We start from the raw sequence: 20,910 nt of genomic DNA, 5'->3' as shown, positions 1-20,910 counted from the left end.
GTGTGTACATATCGGTATGAAAGAGAGACAGAGTGCCAATGTCCTGATTACTTAAAAGTAATATACAAATACCACTCAAATAAACTCCTCATATTTCTTTTTTATTAATCCAACGCTTCCGCTGTAGCGTAATACTCGCCGAAAAGCACTTAAACGCCTCGTCAGGAGTAGTTACAGCTATATAAATACAATACGCAAAGTGTTGTGTGAGAAGGGGCGATATTTACAGGCACATGTAAAGCCATGCAGGGTGGCGTTACGTGTTCTTGTAAATATTGGACAACAGGTTGCGCTGCCAGTGCGTCACGCAATGTGATGTACCGGCGGCGCAAGGAGCTTTTAAATAAGCCCCTAAATTTCTTACTGGATTGAGGGGGACCAATAGCAGATTTTGCCATTTGGCGATTCATGGTACTCAACTTGACCATGGAGAGAAGGACAACTCGGTCTGCTTTGCAACGGTTGTTCTTGTGACCTCAAATGAACGTTGAGCTCACTGACCCACTCTCCTGCTTGTCCTATCCCAGGGTGAAAGTATGTTGTAGGGGTGGATTCTCCAGTAGAGTTGTGGGTCTGTGCCCCCCTGATATTCCTTCATGTTAGTGTGCAAATATTAAATATATCGATTTATTTAGAGATAAGATCATATCGCTAAACAAATCGATGTATTTAAGTCTGGCCTGTCCGTCCCAGGCTGCCTGCCCCGCCTCGAGACGGAAGCAGGAAACGGAAGCCAGGCAATAAATCAACTTTCTTAACTGTGACGCACTCAGGGCTTGCTGTTCTGAAGCCCTTCATAAATAATCATTGCCATTGTCAGTGCTTTAAATGGGCCGGTACTCACCGGTACGGAGTACCAGCACTTCTTAGATTTGTCACTCTGAGTACCGGCACTTCTCTTCTGCCAGAGGAGAGTACCGGTACTCATGACAAGGGAGGTCACTGGCTGAGAGTGCGAATGAGAAGGTGGGGACGTTTCCGTCAGCCAAGGTGCCACTTCTGTAGCCCCCATCTGAGCCCCTGCTGAGCTAATCGGCAGGGCTCACTTGAATAATGTGAGGTGCTCACGGTCACGCTGTGCTAGACAAAGCAGGGTGGAGATTCTTTTTACCTGCTAGTGTGCGCATGTGATTTTCAAAGCGCAGCACTTCAGAAAGTGAAAAGTACTTCAAACATATACATTTTAGCAGTGGCAAGGGCGGTGGATTCTCACACTTCCTGTACTTTCTGGATCAGAGGGTTAAAGCCCAGACAATGCGATGGAAGAGGCTCTTTGAGCGCTAATATAACAGCGTTCTGCACTGAGAAACCCACCTTTCTAAAAAAAAGTGTCTCAATTACCCAGTGTGCCTGCATTTGTATGACTGGTTTTGTAAGGAAAACGCGCGAGAGAAAGAGAATCAAGGCATGCTCAGAAGGTATTTTAAAGAAAATGGGTGGCACGTTGTGTGTACATGTCTGTGGTGACAAAGGTTCATGAATAACGTAGTAGGGAATGTTGGTGGGTGAGTGAGTGGGTGGGTGAGTGAGTGGATGGATGAGGGAGCTAGGGTGGATGTATTGATGGATGGATGAGTGAATGGATGTATGAGTGAATGGATGTGTGGGTGAAAGAGGGTGGATGATTGGATAAAAGGGCAGATGATGGATGTGTAAGTGAAAGATTGGATGGATGGATGGATGGGTGGATGAATGGAAGTGAGGGAGGATGGATGAAAGGGTGGATGATGGATGAGTGAAAGGAGGTATTGAGTGGATGTATAAAGGAGTGAAAGGGTTGATGGATAGATGAGCAAAAGGATTGATGGATGAGTGAAAGGGTGGATAAAGAGATGGATGAGTGAAAGGATGAATGGATATGTTTAAGGATGGATGGATAGGTTTGGATATGAAGGGTGGACAGACGGAATGGTGAAAAACTGAATGATGGATGAAAAACCAAATAGATGACGGAATGTAAAGGGTAAATGGTGGACATCAGCAGGTAAATGGTAGGATGAAAGGATGACTGTATAGATCGACGGAAGAGACAAGAGATATCTTCTGGGGAGGGTCATGATGATTTGCTTCATTTGCTAGTTGTGTAAGAGCTTTGATTTGATGTGGGGTTATTTTCAGTTTCTTCCTACTCACATGCTCAAAAATATATAGTATTGTGCCAAACATCATCAATTAACAGTATGGCATTAAGAAGGTGCAACTATTGCAAAAAAAGGAAAAGTTAACATATTATCGCATTTCTCTTTCATTTAGTATAATGAGTTAACCTGCTTTGTTTATATAAACACATTTATCATGTGCTTTGGTGTGTGCTACAACTATTATGGAAGTTGTTAATTATCATTATGTCTTGCCCTTAGCCCCGCCCCTAGCTCCGCCCAGCCCTGTCCACTCACAACAACTCTAGCTCATTTTAATGAGCACCTGCACTTATTTTTTCCCATTTAAAGCACTGGCCATTGTAGTCTATGGCAGTATTCTCTATAGGCCAGTGACGCTGTCAGAATCATGGGTTTGGGGCGATGGAGTCTCCCACCCTGTGTGAGAGCAGCTGTTCGTCATTCAGAGGCATAGATCCCACCCTTTTCCATTCGTCACAGCCATAGTCCTGAATGCAAGCACATGTGTTTTGTTCCTTGTCCTCGGAATTGGTCAGTGGAACGGACTCTCTCGCATCACCAGGAGACACGGGCCTTTGGCAGCCAATATCTGTAAGTCTCAGCGTCACATGTTCTTGTTTAAGCACTTGAATAGAAACACAACTTTGCTGGTCTGTCGTCATGTGCACTGTGGAGTACATTATTAAAGGAAAAAGCAATGTGTTTTTCAAATGAAAGACATCATTGGGCACGTGCAATGGGCCTTTGGTGTAAATCAGGACACCAGTTGAGAACCCGCTATATGTGCTGTGCCGCCACCGCCTCGCCTCCATTAACCGGCGCATGAAGGGAGGTGATGCAGGACGGGCGTGTTAGAGGCCGCTTTACGTTCGTTTTACTGGTACAGAATCGCAGGCATGTGTCCACTATAACAAACGTAGGCAATATTCGAAGTGCAGAGTAAATTATACGGCCTGCCACAAAAGAGCCTAAAATATACGCTCATCAGAGGCTTGGCAAAGTTGGTGGCCCTCTGTAATAAGGGGGTAAGGCAGAAGGCAGGCGCGCAACACCCAATTGCGCAACCACCCCCCTCGTGTGTGGCAGCCCGGGATGAGACAGCTTCACGGGCACACACACAGCCGCACCCGAGCACTTCACAGGTCTTTAAAAGACCTTGTGCGTGTTAATGGGGCTTTGTTATTGTTTCACTCCTTCTAAGAGCCCCTGCAGCTCCACTCTGCCTATTGCTTAAAGTTTCAGCCCCCCCCTCCCCTCTGAAAAAAATGTTGGCCCCCCCTCCGAAATGTGGCTCTAGTTGCGCCTCTGGAGAGGGACACACAAAAGAATAATTTATGAGGTTATGTCAAACAAAATTGCTGAGAAATTGCTGCTCTACAGACTCGAGCAACGGTGGAAAAACGTTGAAGCGGTTTTCGTAGATACTAAATAATAACTACGATAAGGAAAATATTGTATTACTATCGCTGTGCTTCCCCATTGCCATCAAACCGGGAACGGAAGTACTGGCTAAAGGTGCCCAATAAAATCAATAAGGTGAATGCTCTAGCTGTCCACATCTACCCTGGGTGCTGAGCAGGCGGGCAACTAGAGCCAAATTTCGGGGGGTGGGGGTGTTGAAAAATATTTCGGTGGGGGGCTAATCCTTCCAACCACAGACAGAGTGACTGAAAAAATGGGTGAAAACACACCAAACGCTTAATTTACACTTAAATGGTCTTTTAAAGCCCCGTGAGCCCAATGGGTGTTGCACGCCTGGTGCTGAGCAGCAACTGAATTGGAAAGTAATACTACCGTGCAGTAGGAAGGGGTCGCCGCTGTTCTGCCAGTTACACAATGTGAACGCAGAGGCTGAGTGGCAGAGTTTAGCGTTACATCCCCAGCTGCCTCTTTTGAACAGGAGAACAAAGCTCAAGTCTTAGCATCAGCTCAACCATCTTGTGACTCTGGGCAAGTCAATGAATGAGCCAATGCTTAAAAAATAAATCAGCCTCCTGCAATGTAACCTGCTCATTTAAAGTGCTCCAATACCTTCAGATCAAAAATGCGCAGTATAAAACTCACATAATCATATATTTTGTATATATGTGCATGCAGATATGGTAGGTTAACTTAGGTGGGTAGCCCTGTGAATGCTCTGTTCCTGAACATAAACCGTAGTGCAGAATTTCTCATGATGATAAATGACGGTACATGTGCAATGTGCCCTTTGTAGAGAGCTGTCACACAGAACCACTCTGACAAGGCCAAAGAAAGCCTATGCCAAAGGTCTATGTTGCTTGAGCTCCTGTTCAGAGGGGTTTTGATATGGTTGAGCTTGCTGGAGTGCAAACAGGTCAAGTGGAGAAGTGTGGCTCAATGGTTAGAGCGGCAGACCCTGATGCAGAGGTCTAGCCCGGGACCAGGGTTCAACTGCCCGTCTCGGCGGGTCTTGGGCTCAAAATTCCACGGACCTGATAATTCTCGCCTCTGTGCCTATTCCAATCATGGAGTCCCACTCTGCAATTCTGGGCAATAGCTTGCTTAATCTCCACAACGGCCCCCACAACGCTTAGGATGCCTGGCCTCCACCTTGGGGGTGCCCATAAGTGGACGCCTCACAGGGAAAGCCAGGATGGGTTTCCACAGCGGTATTCGTACAAGCGCCTTGAGACCCTTGCGGGTGAGTAGTGCGCTATACAAGTATCAATTTACATTTACATTTTACAAGGCGAATAGGGTGGGGATAATTCTAGCTTCGTTTGCTTTTAAAATAACCCTTGTCATTTTTTTATGTTAAACCAGAGATCAGTACTTTCTAAACAAAAAGAGGCATCTTCAAGATGCCCTTCATGAAAACAAGTTAATGATGCAGTAAAAAGCATCCCAACATGACTGTTAAAACCATTAGAAGTGGACCTGTATGGTTGTGCACTAGAGTAACGGTTGAACATATTTAATGCACTAAGATACTGGGCAGTCTTTAATGCTCATAAATAATGTAATAATTCAAAACTATAGTTTAGAATTGTTTTATAAACATTGTCTCACAACATTCTTTATTGAAATTAGCTCTAAAATGCCCCATTTGCCAAATATTTCTCATGGGGAGAAACCTACTTAATTCCCTTAATTAAATTCGAGCTTGCTTGCTTCGCTTGTTACATAAAACTCATCCCCGAATTTTACACCCTATTACTTTTAAAAGTCACAGGCTGCCACTGTTTAGGAATGGGGATTACTTGTAAGTAATCCTAGCACTTTTTAGATGCATTCACTTCTTCCCTTCTCTGCTAACGTCACCAACGAAAGAAACACATTATTTGGAATATCAGGAGAGGGTAGCACACTTCCATGACCTGTACCACACAACCGCAGCTAAGCGCTATGCCAATAATGCGCGACAATGCACTTCAGTGCAGTGCTGCGAAGCAACACACTGAAATGCGTTAGTCTAGTGCCCGATACGTGATACTTGGCAGGACTGCTGATTCTGATTCCGTCAGAAGCTGAGATGCCACAGAATAAAATGACTTTTATTCATAGGTAGATTTGGTGCACACTGAGATGAAACCGCCTGTTTCACTCGGCTCCCCCAGCACCCTGGGGCAGATATACAATAAACTAATGTAGCACAGTGCAGGAAGGCATTTCGCTGCACCGGGCTGTGTTAGCTTGCAAGCACAGAAATGCAGCATATTTACAACAATATGTTGCATCTCTGTGCTTCCCCCTGCGCTGACGCACAAACTGCTGCCATGAACTGATGCAGGCACCCTTGCACCATGGTGCAAGGACGCCTGCGTCACTGGGATGATTTTTTGTGTGCAAGAAGAGTTCCCTTCCTGCACAGAAACAATCAGAAATGGCATTTTACAACTTCTATGTGTACCGCATTATCACACACATGGAACTTGTAAAACGTGTTGTTTATGTGCATGTAGGGGCGGTTCCTCCATGTGGGTGGAGGAGCGTCGCCCCACTGCTTTCTAGCAGTGCCAGAAGGAGAAACACATAGAAAGAGGGAACAAAAACGAGGACAAATTAATACATTTCTCCTCGTTGCGCTTCCCTTTGCCTCCCCTGGGGTGGCATGGCATTCAAGCGCATTTTCAGATTTAAGATTTCTTGTAAATCTGGAAATGTGTCTGGTTCCATGGGTGTTGCGTGGGAACACCCACAGCAACACCCATTGAACGCCCCTTTCACGCAAAGTGCTGCGTGTAAAGGGGTCTTATTTACAAGGACAAGAAAAGTCACGCAGGGTGGTTTTTACTGTCCTTGTAAATATGGGGCAGAGAAATGCGCTGCCAGTGCGTCACTAAAAGTGACGCACTGGCAGCACAAGGAACTGCAAATCTGCCCCCCTGTTGTTTGTTACATGGAATGAAGCTATCAGGCCCCAGCACAGCCCCGCTGACAACTTCAGATCCGAGCTCGAGTCAGGGGGGGGGCCAGTTGCGGCCTATTCCACCAAGATAGCAAAGTGGTCACTCCACGCGCACTGCCATTTGTAATTTAAAAGTCAATCTACATGGCAGAGTAGAAGGGCGGGAAAGATCAGCGCGCGCGAAGCAGCATCAATCAGAACAGTCCCTTTGCATTAGGGAGGCGCCTTGGTGTAGGATGGGTGTTATTATGCACTAACCCGACGTTCACAGCAATTCATTTCCATCCTGTTTTTATCGCGCCCTTCAGCTTGCCAGACGGACTCACTGAGACAAGCCGCTCTAAAATTACTGACAAGACAGGAAAGGATTGATTTACCTCCAGGGAGAATTCTCCACAGACAGGAGCCTCGGAAAAGCTAAGGCCACTCACTTATTTTGGGAATCTGAGGCTTTTCTCAGGGGTTGGAGGCCAGTGGAAGACCTGTGGGTAGGAAGTATAGCCTGTCCCCAGCCAGCTAGTTTTAACCAGGCCCTTCCCTTCTGCGGGAAGGTTTTGGGGCATTAGATGAGTGGTGCAAGGACTTTCAGCACTCCTGGCAAAACAGAAAACTGTCTGCTGGAGCGCCCCTTCCACATTTAAACAAGCATTGGCAAAGCCACCATGTCTAGCTTGCACTTTGATCTATAAGCCACACCTACTTGCTCTGCCATTGCTGCCAGGTGCACAGATGTTTTTTATGTCAGCAGCGACCAAGTAGGGGAACTGCCAGTTGCGCTGAATCTTGTTAGAGGCCCAGAGGTTGCAAGAGATGCGCAATGGCTATTATTCTGTGATACAAATCATTACAGGAATGATCCTTTGGGTTCCCCAGCGATTCGTTTGTTTTGCCGTAAGGTGAATTAATGTGTCTTGAAGTGATAAAAACGCAAAACCGATATTTTTGTATATAATGAAGAATTGAATGTAACAAAGTGTAATAACATTGTATTTTTCAGACACAAAAGGACTTAAAATGGAAGCATTTCAAAGAAGACAGAAGAACATAACTAAATAGCCAATAGCATGATGGTGATATTCTTCTGGGCTGATCCAAGATGTGTTTGGCAATGTCTCAAGCCAATGGTTGGAAGGGGCACACTCTTCCGAGCCAGTGGCTTGAAGAAGTTGACCCAAAGTCCACTCTTTGAGTATTGAACACAGGAGGTTAGCTTCACAAGACCTAAAAGGGCATATTTGGCCTTTTCAATTAATGAAGTGTTGTCACTTGGAGGCGCTCTATGCAGGCTGCCTTACACCACCTTTCGGGTGCACTGGTCCTCGGACCATGAGAAAGAAAGGGCCCAATGGAAAAGAGCAGAGAACTTAACCAGTGGCAATGGAATCCTCACCATCAAGAATATTACGCCACAGGATTAGAACTTTTAAGAGTTAAAAGAACACCAAGAAGAAGTCCATGAGACTTGCCTATCTCAGAGTAACCTCCAAACAAGAGTCAATATTTATTAACATTGGTAATTTATTTTAAAATGTTTCTATTTTACAAAAAAATCTATTCAAATTTCTTTCTTTTTCATTAAAAACGAATACATTGAATGTGTGATATCCCTACATTTTTGCACACAGCATTCATTCCATTTATACAAATTCATACAAAGAATACCACTCTTCACATCAGCTAGAGTTGCACACTTTTATTGGAATTCAAAACCAAATGATGCTTTGTTAGAAATACAATAATTAATATTATCTTCATTATATACACATTATCAAAGCATTAACAGCAATTTCAGCCATCATATTTTGTCCTCATTTAGTTTAGGACTTCTTTAGCGATTTAAAACATAGAAAGGAACATGGCTATTTATAATTAGCTGCGGTCGGTAGTGGGATGACCTGCAGGGCGGTGACGGGGTGAGGGGGAGGGGGAGGGGCAGGTTGGGGGGTAGTAATGTCTGGATTACGGAGTTTTACAGGTAAGTAAACATATAAATAAATAAAACGAATTTTGTTGCATGCACTGCATCACCAAATGCGATGCAGTGCCCGCAACGGAATTCGTTTTATTTATTTATGTTTACTTACCTGTAAAACTCCATAATCCATACATTACTACCCCCCACCCTGCCCCTCCCCCTCCCCATGTCACCGCCCTGCAGGTCATCCCACTACCGACCGCAGCTGATTATAATTTACACATAATTCCAGGTTTATCAAATATATTTTGAAGATAAAAGTTAAAAAAGATAAAAGGACATGATAATGACTGTAAAGAGGGACATAAGTTTGTGTTTGCTGGCAAACTTGATGGCCTACCTCAGTAGGAGGAAAACTGCAGCTAGAACAGAAGATGATGTTTATAATTTCCTAAAAATATATTGCTTTCTTTTATATGCTGAATAGGTTTTTGGTTAGTACAGTCAAAAAAAGCTGATCTAACTTGTTTTCAGTCTCTACATAATGTCTTGTCAACTAAGTAGAATTCCATTTACACCTGATAGTACTCCGGTGTTCGGTGATACATACCCTGATCTTCCTGGTCATCATCCCTACATACTATAGGCTACAAGGGCATTTAATCATGCAGATGAGTTTGTCACTGTTACAGTTGGTATGCTGTTGAAACTCCCTTGGAGTACTGAGTCCTAGTTCAAGATGTGTGATGTGCTTTGGTGCAAACCCCCCACAGGATCCACATGGAAAGTGGCCCCTGACAGATGGTGGAGTCCATATGTCAAAGGAGAAAGAGGTCTCATGTGCACCAGCTGGTCTGTCTGCCTACGTCTGAAGGCAAACAGAGGTTGTTGACAAGTCAGTTACCTTTATTCAGTCGGTGCAATTCTTGCGCACCACACGTTTAATAGTGGTAGAGTGACTGCCGAAAGTACTAACGCAAACTAGTCTGTCTGTGGTGGTCTTTGGCACAGCTGTTATTCCTGGCTCGTTTGGCTGCAATACTCACTTAATGCTCAGGGTAATCTCTGTGTATCAGCTGTGAGGAGAGAACTTTTGCGTGCTCATTGTATCTGGACACTTGTGAACACTTGCACATAATGCGAAGGAACTGTCCCACTGGCAAGTTATCTCTTAATGCTCCTGTATGAAACCTATTGTAGGAAAGTAATGACTTTCGGTCCATGGGTTTCAAGTGCAACCCTGTCTCCAGGGTGCCCTCTTAGGGATATATCAGGAAATCTATAAAGGGTAACTTATTCTTACTGTATTCATAGGTGAATCTCAGAAATGTGCATCTCACTCCTCATCCTACTACTCAGTGAGATATTCAATCTGTACAAGGGCTCGTTGCTCCCATTAAAATCTCCCGCCAGTAGCAAGGTACATTTAAACACAATGCAAGCTAAAAAAACTCTCCAGAAGGTGTAATGTGGAAGGTTCTTTATTCGTCAGGACACCAAAGATCGTGGTATGAGTAGCCCTAATATATCAGGTGAGGGGATGTCTAACTGTTTGATTTTATATCTTAACATCTTTATCCAGCTCAAAAGACCACGGTAAGGCTTCTATACTGTTTGTTAAGTATTCATAGGATCTAATGTTCACATTTTCTGGAATGCGCAGATTTGATAGCCATCAACAAACTGCCCCCGATTTGGGTCATTTAACGTGGAATTTAATACTGCCAAATTCCAGGTTAAGAGATGTAAAAGGGAGGTAGCCTTCGGTAATGTGATAGTGCGCTCATGAGAAATGTTGTGTTGTCTACCTATGCAAGGGTTGTTTCTAGATCCCCATAAGGCACAATTATAATTAAGGCTCCTTGTTTTCCGTTTTTACTGATAAATACAAACAGAAAACCCTTCATTTTCCTGTCTGTATTTATATGTAAATGTGGATAAAAACTGAAATTAGTTTATTTTTTTCAGTGATTCTAAATACTGGGATTCATGATTGTCAGACCAATATAGCTCTGTAGATTGACAGGTAAGCGGTTAACAAATAAATAGATTATTGCTATGAGGCTTTAACTCCAGTAGATTTGCAAAAGGTTGTTACAACATTTTTCATATTTTCATATATGTGCATTGATTTATGATCAGTCGGATTTATATTATTAAAATCTGTCATACATTCAGATGAGAGTTTACATTTATTGTTTAAATAAATGTGGAATTGTACTATTTTTGCTTCATTTTCTCATAAAATAATATTGGATAAATACAGATAAAATTAGCAAAAAATAAATATGGATAAATACAGACGGAACTGTCAAGAAAATAAATACTACCACACCGGGAGCCCCACTTATAATTGACTGTGGACCCATCCCTCATAATATTGATAGTAAAGTTGACTTTCATTTACCATCAATGTACATTATTCGGTCAACAATTCATTTTTATCATATTAATACGTATAGGATACAATGTCTTCTGTGCCTCAAGCTTTTATCTACATCGTTTGATAACGATCTACCATGTAGCCAAGTGCTTTCAGTGAAGATTGATGTTTCAAATGAAGAGACTTATAATACTTGACAAGAAAAGAGTATAATTCAGTTAATAAAAGTAAGTGGAGAGAGAGAGATAAAAACTGGCAAGTTTATATAACAATGAAACTTTGAAAGACTGGCGTAGAATTACATCTTATTGGCTGTTTAGATAGTGAGCAACATTTCCTGTAGAAAAAGTGAAGACAACTTTGTCATTGCAAACAAAAGACATCCTTTCTTGAACCACCATAACAGAAACATTTTCCTCACTTACAAGTGGAGAATTGTAACCATAGGATAATGGAAGATCTAGCAGTGCATTCACACTCTAGAAAATAATTCTCCTGTGAAACAAATATGTTTGTATGTAGAGTCAGGTGTACATGTTAACTGTACTAATTGACCCAGAAATCTTGCAAAGCCAGTGCTTATTGCCATGTACATAAACCATATAACATGAACAATGACTAACATTCAATGAGCGAGTTTTCAGTTGTGCCAAATATGTTTGTTTACTGCTATGGAGCTAACTAAAGCCCTATCAGCTGGGCTGACTATGAAACACATTTATGTTGTTATGCTCTAATGTGAGTTAATACATTTAATTTTAGTTCTGTTTTAATAGTTTTTTATTGTATAGAATTTAGCAATTAGTTGTCCTGTTAATTTAGGGACATATACATTTGCATTCATTTTAACATATTTTCATAAATTCTATTTTACCATTTCAAGTTACATATGATTGGGGATTTAGATTAAATCCTGCATAACTGATGCTGAGAAGTCTTCATCAGGATGTAATTATCTATTCTTTGGTTTCTAATTTCTATATATTTAGAGATGTACTTTAGTATAGTGTAAACATAGAGAAGAAAGTGAAATAGCAAACCGTAGGAGGACTAGAAGCAATTGTTGGATGTTTAGAATGTTGAAGTTTTCTTTTACTATCACTTTGATTTTTTTTTTCCACTCTATCACTATGGAGTCTTTATCCTCTCACTATTTTCTATTTACTATTTTGGCAACGTTTGTCAAATATTAAGTCACAATATTTGATAAACTAATGGCAAGGCATGCTTATAATTTATGCACCACGAATGTTTTAATGTGGTTGAAGGGAGATGAGAATGAAGCCGTCATTTCATACCCTCACACAATTGCAGCTAGGATACAGTAAGTGATTAACATATTGTAGATGAAGATTCTTTGCATTGTTTCATGGACACATAGGACCAGTGACCCACTGACAGGCTGAGCTCTGTCACAGTTATTGTGAAACAGTGGGTTTCCCCACTCAAACAACTTGCCTAACCACCTTTTACATTTCATATCTTAAAGTGGAGGTCCAGGCTCACAAGGAGTGTGTCAAATGACGTAGCAGACCACACGCTGTTGGTGAGGGCTCAACCTTCCATAATTAAAAGTCCTTTACACCTGAAACTCACATTACACACTCAAAAGAGGGCGCCATTTTTTTAGGGTCTCCTACTTAAGGTGCTGTTATAGAAAGCAATACCACTAGATCTAGATAAAGGTGCAACAAATATAATAGAGGAAAAATGATTTCAGGAAAGAGGTTAAGAAAGCATATGCAAAGGCTTATGCGGCATAGAACACAATGGCATCTACCACAAAGGCTGGTTTTTGGTGGTACGAAGGAACGGAAAATGAAAACCTCCAAATGCGGCCTTAAGCCCACTCTCCGCAGGCACTAGTTGCAATTAAATGGCTGACACAACAGGACCACTTAAAATACTTTTTTCACTGTCTTCCTTCATTGAGCATTCCAACAATTTTGGCAAAGTTGTCATTGTGTTTTTCTCCCAGCTTGGAATCCGTGACTCTATAAACAGGATATACTTACTGTACAGCACTTTATTACTGAGAGGTCAAAGGAGGAACTTTGACAAGACTGAGACACAACAATTTGTCACACTGAAAATACTTCCTGCTGCAACAAAGCCCACCATCAGTGGTGGGGAGCTACCAGTACTCACATATATCGCAGCTCAGACTCCCGCCTCACTAGAACCTCTCTGATTCGTTCGATTTTGAATAGCTCATCTTCAATATCATCCACTGTTGCTGTGGAGTCTGCCATGGATACGATATCTGCGTCTGAAACCAAAAAAAACAAAAGAAAGAACAAAATGGCATTAGAAGCATGCAGGAGCATAATAGGTCCATGTAGGCGTCAGAATGGGATCATGCAGCAGGCCATAGGTATACCCCAGCAAGACAGCAACTGAGGGCTACCCCGGGGCACACTGGGAAAAAAGTACTTAAAGAAGCAGTACAATGTTAATAAAAGTAGTGACAAACATCCTCTCATTTTATAATAACCCTGAATAGCAGCATGCACTCAACTGTGCTATAAGGTGGGCATTCGGTAGCGTAGGACCGTCCGGAATAGGTTGTAAAGCTCAAAGTGGGTTGATCCAGTTCCGGGTGTACTGTGGAACCTACCACTGTGGCTAGGGGTGGATGCAGTTCGCTGGCCCGGGCCCTAGTACAGTGGGAGGGGATCTCAGTGGGCTGCACCAGTCTCCTCTTGGCTAAGAAGTACTCTATTTCCTAGCTGGTTCTTGTCTCTGCTGCGCTCTCAATCCTCAGAGTCATGTAGAAAGTAAATCTTATTTCTTTTGACTTTTGACTTCCAGGATCAAATTTCTTAACTAGCTCACTAATAACTATATGGTTTAAAAATGTACACAACCTTGCTTAAGTATGTATTGATTTGTTTAGTTGTGACCAACACTTTGGTGAATGCATTCTAAAATAAAATGAAATAAATGTAAAGGAAATGGTATGCTATGAAGGTTTCCTCAGTTTCTTGAAGGGCCCTTCCATCCAATTGTGGGTAGCCATGCCTTGTAGACTTATTTGCCTTGTAATTCTCTGCCATATGGGATGCATTCATCCATCTTTGGCTTTGCAGTCAAACGCTCTCCTGGAATGGAACTTAGCGGCTAATGTGATCCATTGCTCCACTTAGCCTTTTTTAAATCTGTGTAATAGGAACTACTACTTAGCAGAAGTCAGTACAGCCGCTGCACTATTCTTTTTCTGTCTGGCACGGTTGTATCTGTTATGTGAGCATGACTTAAAATTAGCTGTTGCTATCCTGACTCTTTATACCATTATGTACAGCGCTGGTAAAGGATCATGCACAAGAGGTGAAGGTTCGTGAGAGGGAGGAGTAGTTGGTGTGCGACACACCCTAAATAAATGCATTCCTGGCTTGAGAGTTGGGTCTGTGAGTCATGAGTCTAGTCTTCTATGGATTTATTATTTTTTTCGTCATCCTCGTTTGACTAAAAGGTCTTAACTTATGTTTTTTAATCAGGCACTTACAAGGCCAACCTAATGCAGATCAGTATTGAAGCTGTTCCTCATGGGAACAGAACATTCCCAACCCTTGGTCATGCATACTGCTCTAAGCTATGCCGCTGCTCTTCCCTTGCTATGATACAGACACAACTCGAAGCTGCACACCAGTGAATAGATGATGTGGCCTTATGGCCAGAGCTGCCAACAGGGGAACCGAGTTTGAGTCTCGTGGTAGACTCAAAATCCTGTGATTCTGGGCAAATCACATAAATCTCCTGTGACTAAAAAACAACAATAATTGTGTCCTTGTGTAATGTAACCAGTGCTCCTGTAAAGAGCTCCTATACCTTCGGGTGATTTAGCGCTACATCAAAGTTTTAAACTGCAACAAAAAAATTGAGTGTTCCTTGAGGTACATATGCTGTGCATGACGGACAACTAGGGACAGTGTACTTTCTTCAACATTCACTCCAACCTGCCATATCTCTTTCGCCCTGCTCCTGTGTGATCCCTGGGTGTGCCCCTCGGTGCTCACGGCCAGGCCATGCTGATTCCCCCACAGCAGTGACCGACCTGGAAAAACATTGCCCCACCTCTCTCGCCAGAATCACTTATGCCACAGCCACACCCGAGCTACATTCAACTGGCACACAATTTGGAAGTGAGACCCTAGTGGAGAGGGCGAAGGGAGGTTGAGAGCAAAAAAACTACAAGAAGGGAAGGAGAGCCTGGAGCCGCAGGCGGCCTTGAATGAATAACAAACATTAAGGTTTGCTAATTAGCTGGGTGCGCCCCTCTGAAGCTAGGCGCCCACTCGCCCATGCCAAAAGCCCGCCCTGTTCGATACTCATTTGTTTTTGCTAACCTGAATGGTTGGCTTATCGGCCGCGGCCAGTGGGTCAACGCAGCATATGGCCTATGCCAGGCAGGGTGGGATCGGGCATTATGGGCAGTCTGCATTCTGGGGCTTGACGTTTAGTTTTATAAATATATATATATATATATGTGGCAATACAGGGCTGGCTAGAAGTTTAAATATATTACATGTCGTGGGGTCACGTGGCAGTTATGCACCCACCGGGATTCCACACGTTTTCACACGTTTACCCGTTCGTGAAAATCTTTGCCAACCCACCCAGTGACGACGAGGGAGCAGCTCGCATATCATTACCCCGTTGAGTTCCCTCACTGATAACTATTATTCCGTAGCAATAAAGCAGCCCCTGTGCAAATTAAGTCTCACATTTCGAGGGCACGTTGCTCTAACAGACACAGGCAGGCTGGGCCTCCTTCCACCCCAGCTCCGCGGCGCCAGATGCGCTGCGCCCTGACCCACTTCACACTCCGCTACCTGCATTACCATCAGAGCCGGCTGACTGACTTATGCAGGGCCTGCACACACATGCAATATGCATGACGGCTCGGCGCCCGCTGCAGGAGGGGCTCTGCTGCCTTGAAATGTGCAAAACCAGTGCCGAAGACAGTCATCCATCCTTTACATAGGAGGACCAGCGGGGCGTGGCCAGGCGGGGGTTGAACACAAACAGCAAGAAAGGAGGTCTATTTTGTGCAGATGGCCGCACGCGAGAGATCGGCATTTTAGCACAGAAACGAGTTCCCTAAGAGAAAGATTTGACCACGTGATCAGATGATAGGTCTTTTGCTAACCATGTTGCAAAGAGGGCACCAAATATCCTGTCCATGTAATTAGGAAATTTCCATGGTTGCAAGTCTCCGGGGCGCCGTTTGCTCAGTAAGATTGGGGGGGCCTTCAAATTTCCAGCAATCACGCTGGGTAAAATACATTATATGAGAAACAGTGGCTTCTATGTGCAGCACCTAGACACCATTGGGTAAATGCGCTCAACAAATTATAATAAATTATAACATGTAGCATGGAAAGTCACGCGATCTTGTAGTAGATCGCATAATGGCTGAGTTCTAGCAGTGCCTTAATGCAAAGTAACCCACTGTCGCCATATCACTTATATCCCGCAGGGATTAATATGTGAGATTATAGTGAGCAAAAAAGCCTACTTATCCTGCGGATCGCGTACAGTTCATGTGACCCATGCGCGCGCACAGGAATTCGCTCCCCCTACCCCTCCCAAAAAGCAAGACAAGCCAAGAACATCAAAGCAACCGGCTGCTTTGATTCCATTTGCCACCAGCCACTTCACGCGCTCTGCAGGTCATAAACAGACAAGCCGCCCCCACGCCACCCCACCCCCTCACCCCCGCCGCGCAATGCCCACGTTAGCTGGCTGGCAGTGGCTACAAGCTTCAGTGCACGTGCGTGTGCACGTGCGGCCATCTGCTTTTCCTGCCTTTCTTCATGGCGCCTCTCACAACTGCCCCTCCCCCATCACAGAGCGCGTCTCACGGACACGTGTCCATGTCACCATCGTTCGCTTTCACTTTCATGGCCGCGCAGCCGTGTCTCTTTATTAATATGTCTCTTTTGTATGAAGGCGCCTCCTCTGCATGCGCTCAGATCTGCTCATGTAGGACGCCCTAACTTTTTCTGTGTTTTTGCAGATTATACAGCGCGAGTTCGACCCAAAGGTTTCATAGCACTTTACACAAGCACATTCATATTTGTTTGGCGCAGGCAGATGAAGTTGTTTGCCCAAAACCACAGGATGCTGAGCGCCCCTGGCGGGGCTTGTTTAAATTCAGCACTGTCACTGTGTTTGCCTAATAGCTCAATGTTATTGCGTCACAACTCACAGATCTCTCAAAGCCTTCACAGATCCCACGCATTTACTTCCCCCCTCAAACCTTTTCTCACAACTCCTGCTTCTCATACAAGCCTAGCCGTGCACTTCTTGCACTAACAGCCTTCTCCTTTTCACTCACACTTCACTCCCGCTTCATTTCCCTTTTATTTTTCTGCCCCAATACTCATCCTTTGACTTGTTGTCAAACTTACTCTCCCACATTCCCTTGGCCCACACACACTTTCTGCCTAACACTCCTTTTCCAAACTCCCTCCCTTTCACCCTTCTGTCCCCTCTCCCTCCTCCTACACATCCCTCCCCTCCAAATCAAAGTACTTGGCTGAACTGACATGCACCCCCTCCGGCTCACACTCACCTTCAGTGCCGCTGGAGCAGACGAGCAGCAGGGCCAGCAGCCCCCAGATGCACCAGTGCAGGGTGCCATGCAGTGCCATGCTCCTTAGTGCAGTGCCATTTTACTCGTTCTTTTTTCTCACTCACTTACCCTCATTTCCCTCTGAAGCCTCAGCCTCCCTTTTCATTCACATGCTCCCCATTCTCTTATTTACTTTTGTCCTCCTGCACTTACCACCTTTCCCCTGATTCAGTTCCCCTGACACCCTTGCACACCTTCTCTCCAAACCCCAAAACATTTCTCTCCTTCCCCTCACATGTACTATTCTTCTATACTGTTTCCCTTTCACATTTCCATTGTTCCCTTCCTAAAAGGGCCAATCACATATTTTCTAAGGCAGATAAAAGTTGCCAGCATTAAAAGGACAAAAAAACGCAAGACATTATTTATTGTTTATACTTTTTTAATATATTCGTTCACTTGTACACAATGCTTCCTTGTTTATTCCAGGCAGTTATCCATCCGCACGTCTTAGTGCACGTCCTGTGTTTATTTCACAAGAGTCCGTTTTTAAATTACACGCTCATGTCAGTACTTGAAACAATGCTTAATATGTGACATTGAAACAATGCTAAATATGTGACATTGAAACAATGCTAAATATGTGACATTGAAACAATGCTAAATATGTGACATTGTGCATAATGTGACGTGTCCTTGAAACAAACAATGCTGCATATGTCAGTGCTTAATTTGTAAAAAAAAATAAAGTGCCATGACCCTCATCAAGAGGTCACTGCAGCCTGCACCACACATTGCCCCATCTCCTTTCTTTAGTAAATGAACTGAGTTCGCCTCTGAATGCACTAACCCGTTTCAGGGAGGCCTTTGTGTTGTTGTCCTCCCCCTCCCTGTCTGGGCCTCATAGTCACCTCCCCCTCTGGGTATCGCTGCCCTTTCCCCTCCCACTCTGTTTTGTGCTCCTGGGGTGTCTGAGCCCCTCCCAACCCCCTCCGCCTGTTTCTCTTTCCAGCCAGTCACGTACAGCCTCTCCCCCTGCCAATCCCACATGTCTTTCCCTGACGCTGAGCTCTTTGGGTCCAGCAACGTGTGTAACCCACCCATGGTATGCAGGAAATCCCGACAAGGTGTTTTCCTGCCCCACTACAACAACAAAAAAACTTCCCTTATCGATCCCATAACCCCTCTCCTAAAATACTTCATACCATTTCTATCAAGCCCAAATGATCATGGGGCATATTACCAAGGGCCATTATCGCCGCTTTAGCGGGACTTTTTTCAGCTAAAGCGGCGATAATTTTATCGCCCTATTACCAAGCTGTCGCTAACACCAGTTAGCGACAGCTTGTAGGCGATAGCGGGCATTTTGGTCCACGCTTTGCATGTCAGCGATAATTATCGCTAATGGCATGCAAAGTGGGCGTGCCAAAATGTCAGCGACTGAAAACAGTTGCTGCAATGGCTATTGCTTATGATCAACACAGGCGTAGTTTTGGAAATATTCGCGCTAAGCGCGAATATCTCCAAAAGCTAACGCCTGCCCTGACTAGTTCTTAGCCATGTTATCCAATGAGAGGTGGATAACATGGCTAAGAGCATTGTCACGGTAATGCCTGAATATCGCTGTTTTGACGGCGATATTCACGCATTTCGCCCGTTTTTTATCGCTTCTGAGATAAACCTTGATAATAGCAAGGTATCTCAGCGATAAAAAAAGGTGAAGGGCGGCAATAGGAATATTCCCGCTAAGCCAACATAGCGATAATTTTCGCTAGTTGTTAATATGCCCCCATGTTTTTTAACCTAAAAAGACAAATGCACGCCGTCTGAGAGATACATTACGAACTCCACAACAATGTGTGTGCCAACACCCCAAAGCTGCTCTCTACAAAATACTTTCATCTCTCCATTTAACTTCTTTCTGGCGCTGTCCTTGGTCCAGTGCTTCAAAGCCTCTCTTCACACTCTTTTAGGCATATATTCTGTCCAGATAATGAACGTGTTAGCCCACAGCTGTTTCTAACACAGGAAATCCACAGTCATCTTAAACAGTGCCAGACCCAACAGCTGCACTATGTCATTCTCCGCTAAATGTATAATTAACTCCCCAATACAATCTCTGCCCATGAAGAGTTTTGGCAAATAACGGCGGCAGTTGAAGTCAGCGCATGTCGCTACGTCCCCACCTAGAGACAACATCTTGGCTACTGTACTGTGTAATTGAAGAGCTCTTCCAATTAGATGCTAATTGGCCGGTTTTTGCCACCTGTTTTATAAATGAATGCCCCCCAATCCACAGTACACCTTTGCTGGCATACAGCTTCGAAAACGTCGTACAAGAAAACAAACCGCAAAATAATGAAACAAACCTAACCTCCTACTGCAACTCCTTAGATGGACTAATATATCCCTTGCAGCAGGCAGAGTTCCATTCACATACATGCCTAATATCCTCCATAGTAAAGTCTAATCCATCCACTTGTGTTCCCGCACCAATCTTAAATAGATGAGTTTCATGTTGCTCTGCCAGCAGACCTAAAGCCTTTAACACCTTCCTGAAACCGCCAGCATTTTTGACACCATCCGATCATCCACATGGCAGAAAACTTCCTCAAATGAACCGATCTGAATTCTCTGTAAACTGTTCTCACATTTCAAGTGGACAAATTTCACTTCTATTCAACCCATTCAGAAACACCAAATGCCCTTTTTATGTTTGATCCGTTTTCGATCCAGTCAACCAATTCACTAAAACCACTGCCTACATCTTCACAAGTCTGAAATAGGAAAAGCTCCAAAAAACAACCTAAGCTTGCATAACAACAACAAACTCACCTCGAATTCTGAATAGCAACACCATAGCAACTTCTTAACCACATCCTTTAGTAAACCATACATAACATGCTACTTAACACAGCATTTCTTTAATTTCTCCCTCACCCAACTTAACCACATCCTTCCTCCTCTCAATCATCCTTTCCTCATCTCTATCCATTTTCTCAGCACCACCAACTTTCTCCTGGCCTGCTTATAAACTCTCTTTGTAGATGGTACTAATAAATGTCCTATGAGTTCCAATACTTTTAGTTACCTAGCACCTACTGTGAAAAGTTGGCCTGGTATATGATGTCCACTATTCTAGTGAGCACCCTGAATCAGTCCAAACAACACTTATGGTGATGGTTGTAAAGTCAACCTTATAGACCAGCGATCATAGTGGTAGCGTGGACAAATCAGTCTTGGGCTAAAACTTCAGAGAGCATGTGAAGCCAGCTGTTTTACCATTAATACCAATCAACCTCTTTTAGCCTCATCGGCAAAATGGTGTGAAGAACTCTCTGTGTTCTTTGTGGAAAAAAATTGAAAAAATCCAAGATGACCTGCTTACTGTATGTAGCAATTTTCCAGTCTCCATGACTATTCCTTCCCCCATTATGCCCATCTCTATGGATCAGTTTGCCCTCTTCACTCCAGTGAATACAACAGAGGTTGTGAAAATTCTGGCTACCTTACAATCGGGTTCCCCCGCTGACCCCTGCCCGGCCA

At 43.8% G+C, this 20,910-nt stretch overlaps 1 protein-coding gene across 1 annotated transcript in view; it reads right to left on the bottom strand.

Moving 5' to 3' along the window:
* The window catches only part of LOC147702018 (bMERB domain-containing protein 1-like), a 249,753-nt gene that overhangs the window by 148,328 nt on the left and 80,515 nt on the right, over window positions 1-20,910 (bottom strand). Inside the window, exon 2 of the mRNA XM_086928738.1 lies at window positions 12,936-13,056. Coding sequence (XP_086784864.1) covers window positions 12,936-13,056 — 121 coding nt within the window. The remainder of the gene's footprint in view (window positions 1-12,935; window positions 13,057-20,910) is intronic.

Source organism: Lissotriton vulgaris, chromosome 7 (genome assembly GCF_964263255.1).
Source record: "Lissotriton vulgaris chromosome 7, aLisVul1.2, whole genome shotgun sequence".
Taxonomy (NCBI): domain Eukaryota; kingdom Metazoa; phylum Chordata; class Amphibia; order Caudata; family Salamandridae; genus Lissotriton; species Lissotriton vulgaris.
The sequence above is the reverse complement of the archived record's forward strand: the minus strand, read 5'-3'. Positions and strand labels throughout refer to the sequence as shown.